Genomic DNA, 6,339 nt, shown 5'->3' on the forward strand with positions numbered 1-6,339 from the left:
GTTCTTTGGCGCGGTTTGAGAACGAGCAGCGCTGCGTGATACGGGTTTGGTTGTTGATGCTGGATGCTGGCTGGATGCTGGCTGGATGCTGGATGCTGGATGCTGGGCCGAGCTCCCACGTTTCCGTCTCCCGTCTGCCGTTTGCCGCCGCCGCCTCAATGGCATGGCAAGGTCTGGCATGACAGAGCCGTGGGCCACAGACGGTTCGGCGGCCCTTACGGGCAGCCCGTCTTCAAGCAGTCAGAACCAGAACCAGGGTCTAGCCGTGACCTGTTTCTCGGATCCCGCAGCCACGCGCCGCGCTGTCCACAGTAATCCCGAGATAGGCCAGAGGAAGAAAGGAATATCCCGTTGTTGGAGCATGAAGCGCGAGACCCACCCCCCGCGTCCCAGCTGCCAACGGTTGCGACTGGGGCCTGCCGCGCGGAGACTGATGCGCCGAGCCCTTGCTCGCCCTCCCTTCGTCGCCCCCTTCGTCTAGACCTCGACCCTCCCGTCGGAGAAACTGCGGGCATCATGTTGGCGAGAAGGCTTAGCGGTTCCGGTGCAGCGTGCGGGCAGCTGTCTCGCATTCTGCCTAAAAGAGATGATAGCTCGGGACACCCTTTATATTGATGCCCTTCGCCGTTCCGACGCCTTGGCTGGGCCGACATCCAAAGGCCTGGACTATCTCTGCTGCGTGGAATGTGAAGTGCTACCAGTGGTACTGCTCGGTTCTGCTATTTGGGGCCATTGGGTCACACCCACACCAAGTCACCTTATCAAGGGCGCGTGCCCATCCCATCTTCACCAAGCTTGCACAAAAAGGAGGACCGACTTAAACACCACTGAGAAAGAGGAGGACCTGCCACCAACCGCACCACTGCACCACCACCAACAGGGAATACGGGAGGGGGGAAAGAGATCGACTCCGGTGGTGGATCCGGGCCGAGGTTTTGCCTTGCCTTTTGAAGCTCTGGGCAGCCTGTAAAAGCGCAGCGCACCCTTTCACCGAGAGGCGCACACCACCCCCGATGCGGTACGGCCAAGCAAGCAGCATTCCGAGGTCTCGATGGTTACAGGGTCAGGATGACAGGCTCAACAAGCGGCGCCGCCGTAACGGTTTCGACGAGGGCATCCTCAGCAGCAGCGGCAGCGGCTGCGGCTGCAGCGATAGACGTGGTCATGGGAGGAACTTCGACGACTGGAGCAGCTGGAACGACAGGGATAAAACAAACACCGACTTCACATTTAAATCACCACCACCTTCTTTACCAACCACCACAACCACCACCACCACCACCACCACAACAACAACAACAACAACCGCATCATTTGCATCACCATCCTCATCACACAGCAACTGCTGCTGCAGCAACAGCAGCAGCGGCAGCAGTCACAACCATTGTCAGCGCTAACCTGTTGGCAACAGTTGGCAGCAACCATAGCGCAAACAGTCTTAATGACAGGGGTCTCGAGCCACGGGCACGGTGCAGCCAATGCGGGCGACGGCGCACAGCCTGCCACCACCTTCCCTACCAGCAGGGCCTCCAGCAGCCCACCTCTTCCTCTTCGGGGTCGCCTGCCTCCGCAAATGCAATTCCCGGGCCAGGTCCTGCCAACGGAAGCCTCAGCGCCGCTCCGTCGCCCTTGCAGCCACGACCCCGCAGGATCTCCAAGCTAAGGCACCGTGCTGCTGCTGCTTTAACTGGCAGCGCCGCCCAACAACCAAATGCCGCCGCCATTAACTCTGTTACTTTTTCCCCACACCCCACCACCAGCTCGACGCCGCCTGCCCTGTCGTCGGCCTCGGACCCTGCCGACACCACTGGCAGCAGCAGCGCCGCCATGGAACCTCCCGTGCTTTCCTTTTACGGCAAGGAGCCTGTGCCGCTGCCATCGCGTTTCGGCCAGATCAAGCGCAGTCTTGTTGCCGGCCGCGAGAAAGAGATCGAGGCGTCGTGGGCCCGTTTGATCAAGGCGTTGCGCGACGATGTTGAGGACATTGCCTCGCGTGGCTCCAGCTTAACGCCAAGTATCGATTTCGGCGATATCCACAACCCGGACGCCCGGGCCGCCTTCTCACGCGACCTCAAGCGCTATGGCCTGGGCCTGGTGCGTGGGGTGGTACCCCGCGATGATGCACAGGTAGCCATCGACGAGACCGTCAAGTACCTCGAGAAGCAGACCGACTTCAAGCAGCCGTCGCCCCAAGATCCGACATGTTTCGACTTTTTCTGGACCCCTGCCCAGGTGCGCACGCGCGCCCACCCCCGGGTGCTGGAGGCCCAGCGCTTCGCCATGTCCCTATGGGATAACAATGTCGACGACCGCATGGCCCTCCGATTCCCCATCGCATATGGAGATCGTCTGCGAATTCACGGCGCCGATATCGGCAATGTGGGCCCTGACGCCGCGGCGGCCAATAAGGCTAAGGAGGCGGACGAGATGGTCGAGGACATTGAGCTGGACGAGGAACTGGAGGCGCAAAAAGCGGCCGCTGACCTGCTGGGCGACTTCACCTCGTCAACCATTATTGCGCAGGTTGATAATGGTAGCTTGGAGCGCTGGGAGCCCGATGGATACGGCCGCGACGGCACATACGATGCCGTGTTCAGGGGCGAGTGGGAAAAATACGACCCGTGGGATCCCACTCACCGCGTGACTGCCACGTCCGACCTGTATAACGGCTACGGTGCGTGCAGTATCTTCCGCATGTACCAGGGCGTCGTGGCCCTGAGCACCATTGAGCCGGGCCTGATCCGCCTGCTCCCGAGCCCCAAGCTCGCCACCGCTTACTTCCTCCTCCGTCCTTTCTTCACCCCCAAGACCAAGGCCCCCGAGCGCCGCGACGGCCCGGAATGGGACGCCTTCTTGGACCCCTCGAACTGGGAATTGGAGAAGGAACAATCCACCATCATCCACGGCGCCGTCCCGGGCCACGCCCAGCGCCTTACCGAGACGTGGCACCCCCACCTCCACCTCCGCCGCACCCTCCAGACCATCCCCACCCTCCAGACCGGCGACTACATCGTCTGGCACCCCGACCTGGCCTACCACATGACGTCCAACCCCAACGTCATGGCCAGCCGCGCGCCCACGCCGCCCCCAATGGCCGAGACTGAGGAACCCTCGGGCAAGCCCGTCTCCATCCTCGTCTACGTGCCCGCCGCCCCGCTCACCCAGACCAACGCCCTGTACCTCGCCCGCCAGCGCAAGACCTTCCAGCGCGGCCACCCGGGACCCGACTTCGATTCCACGGGGAGCGGCCTCGGCAGCGAAGCTACCCACATCGGCCGCCCCACCGACAACGACATTGCCGAGGTTGGTGGGCCCGCGGGCTTGCAGGCCATGGGCCTCGCGCCCTTCGACGTCGCGCCTACCCCGCCCGCCACCGCCTCCGCTGACCAGTCGCCGGCTCCCGGAGCGGCGCTGAATGGCGAGGGTCGCAGTGGCGAGGCTGAGGATGGTTCGGCGGGTGGGAGTGGCAGCATGACGCGCGCTGAGGCCGAGGTGGCTCGTCTGGCAAATATCATCCTGTTCCCGGATCGCTATGACTTTTACATGGCGAAGCGGAACAGCAATGGCAGCAAGCGCAGCAAAGTCAAGGTAGAGAGGCTACTGAACCCCGTGGATCCGCCTACGCCGCCGAGGGAGGTCAAGGGGAAGGGGAGGAGTTGAGCTGGGTTGGGCTGAGCTGGCGTGGTGACTACGAAGTTGTTATTGTTGTTGGGTTTGAAGGGAAGCGATGGAAGGAATTCTTCGTTTGTTTTCGGATCGTGTTTACGTTTACAGGGTGTTATAGAGGCGATGTCATACCCCTGGGTGCTTTGTTTTGGAAAGAGAGAGAGAGACGGAGGGAGGGAGGGATATTGTTATTGGAGTGCGCATCATTCCCCGGCCACAGAGGTCATATTCTACACGGGCTAGTTCTGCCCCAGGGCATATTGCGGCGATTTTTGAGTTGGATTTGTTCAGCATGTTAGCTTGGTTGCGTTTGAGCATCGGATTGTATCCGTAGAAACGAACAGTGCGCGTCTGTCTGTCTTGGCGGCAGACGCTCAAAGAATAATCCGACTGATTCCGTATGTGTGATGTGGTGGTTGTGATGCCCCGTCGCTTGGGAGTTGTGTTGGTGCCCCTGAATTAGACCCTAACCCTGGCCATCCCTTGGCGATCTTCACCTGCAACAACTCAGGCTGAATGCCGAGGTTGGTTGATCTGGGCATGAGCGTGACAACACAAATTAATAACCAATTTGTGTGATATCGTTCCAATGGGCAGCCCTTGGGGGTTCCAGGTCCAAGAACACCCGGCCCATCTCCTCCCCGGATCGAATACATGTACCCTTAAGCGACTACTACTAGTACTAACCCCTTTTTACCCATGTGACGCCTCACGCAGACTACCCTTCCGTTCTCTTTTTTCTCCTTTCCCTTTCGGCCGACCGTATGTACGTACGTACCATTCGTGGCGTCGACTTGGGTTTGGACGCCCACGCCTCGCTCTCAATTTTTCGCTCGGCAATGTCCGGCCAATCCCACACTCGCCCGGCCCGAAGCGCCTCACCCCGGCTAACGGGCGTGATCGACATCTGAACAACGGCTCGCCGAGATCCGAGCACCCGCGTTCGGCCTAGCGGCGTGTGCGCTGCGCACACGCTCCCTATCGGTATTGGCTTCGCAGCGTTTTCTGGAGAAGAAGCTTGTTGTTCCCCTGGAATTTGCTGGGATTTGGGTGTCCGCGAACAAAACCGCGTCTGGCTGCACTGGGGTCGGAAGATAAAGCCGGATCGTCGCCGCATCGTTTCCTGGTCCGGCCTGCGTGGCGTTGACGTGGTCGTCTCAGTGGTGTCGAAGGTCGAGTCGGCTTAACGGGCCTGAGGTGGTGTTACGAACCAAGGAATTGGCCAACGCCGAGCATATTGGGCGTCCGCTAGCGGAAATCTGATTCCGGTGAATGTCTCGGGACTCGGATCGTGGGAAACAGGGATTCGCGTGCGCAGCTACCAGACAGCCACAGCATCAGACTTGGCGGCTGAGCGATACCAAGTACGAACATACATTGCCAACACTTGGGATTGGTGAGGTTCAAAAGTTCAGATATCGGATGGTCAATCTCTCTTGACGCGTGGCGACACCGGGCCATATACCGGAGACCAGGATCCACGGACACGCTGTCAGTCAGAAAGGACGCGGAGCAAGGCGGTTACTCTCACTCTCACAAAGCGGGTTCAATCAGTGCTCAAGAGGTCTATATTCCCTTTAGCCACCTTTGCTGGACGCCATCGCAAGGCGCCGTTCGTGCCGTGGGGCGTTGAAGGTAAACGGGGCAACACTCCAGACTCCTTGGGGCTGTCCTGATTCACCAAGACAACTCCATGTTTTCAAGTGTGTCAGGAACTTGCGGGGAATCTGAGGATTAAATTACTCCGTCGTGGCGGCGCTTCTCGGGGTTTGGCCATATCCTGCCTGAACTGAAGCGCTTCAAAGGGACCCTGCTCGACTTGTTTGGGATAACTGGGGTGGTTGTCGGTTATGTTTATTGTTATTCTCACCAATCACTAGCCCGCTCGAGTCTTGTTTATACCAGATTCAACGACTTGGCAGAACTACTGGGAGTACCTATTCTGAATCACCAGAAACAATGTTGGTTGACAACCGCCCGAGTGAGGATGGACCGGTGCTGGCACAAGTCCGAAATGATGCGGCAACATCTCTGCCAGCATCACGAGGCATCGGGAATGAGCACAGGATCCTTGATGTTCGGTGGACAACGACACGTCTTGTCCACAAGATCAGGGAACTCCTCTCTCAACACACGCCTGCGTCAATATCGGCTGTCAGCAACCCCGACCTTCTAAACCACACTTCGTCTCTGGCCTTGTTCCCTGTTGATCTGGCCTACCCGAGCCCGTCCCTAACCGCGATGACAACCTTGATCCGCTTAATACTCCCTTTCCGTCTCACACCAAATGACGACCTCTACCACACCCACCTGCGGACGAAGCTCAACCCTCTCCTCCAAAGGGCACCCGTTCGACAGCTACCCCCGGAGGGTCGCCCAGTCCAACCTTTGTACCAGTAGCCTCAACGGCACAATCAGCCCCTGATATCGAAATCTCGCTTACGACCGGACCAGCCCAAAGGGCTCACGGACGCAGATGAGGCGCGCCGTCGTCAATATTGGCAGAACGTCCATTAACCCCTGAGTGCCTCCAATTACAATCGGCGCAGCGTAATCCATTGTCCATACGCCGCCGACTGACGGCGACTGCGACAGACGGCGGCTGAATATGAGCCAGCCCGATTAACTACCGATGGTAGGCGGCAGAAAAACCGGGGAATTTCTTTCGTACCA

General features: G+C 59.2%; 2 protein-coding genes across 2 annotated transcripts; one reads left to right on the forward strand and one right to left on the reverse strand.

Moving 5' to 3' along the window:
• Positions 1–215: 215 nt before the first annotated feature.
• CHGG_02222 (uncharacterized protein) lies at positions 216–518 on the reverse strand (the record flags this gene model as incomplete). Its single annotated transcript, XM_001228737.1, has 1 exon — positions 216–518. The coding sequence occupies one exon, from the start codon at positions 516–518 to the stop codon at positions 216–218; it is 303 nt and encodes a 100-aa protein (XP_001228738.1).
• Positions 519–1,068: 550 nt separating this feature from the next.
• CHGG_02223 (uncharacterized protein) lies at positions 1,069–3,660 on the forward strand (the record flags this gene model as incomplete). Its single annotated transcript, XM_001228738.1, has 1 exon — positions 1,069–3,660. One exon carries the CDS (start codon positions 1,069–1,071, stop codon positions 3,658–3,660), a length of 2,592 nt encoding a protein of 863 aa, XP_001228739.1.
• Positions 3,661–6,339: the final 2,679 nt, after the last annotated feature.

This window comes from Chaetomium globosum, genomic scaffold (genome assembly GCF_000143365.1).
Source record: "Chaetomium globosum CBS 148.51 scaffold_2 genomic scaffold, whole genome shotgun sequence".
In the NCBI taxonomy this organism is placed as follows: domain Eukaryota; kingdom Fungi; phylum Ascomycota; class Sordariomycetes; order Sordariales; family Chaetomiaceae; genus Chaetomium; species Chaetomium globosum.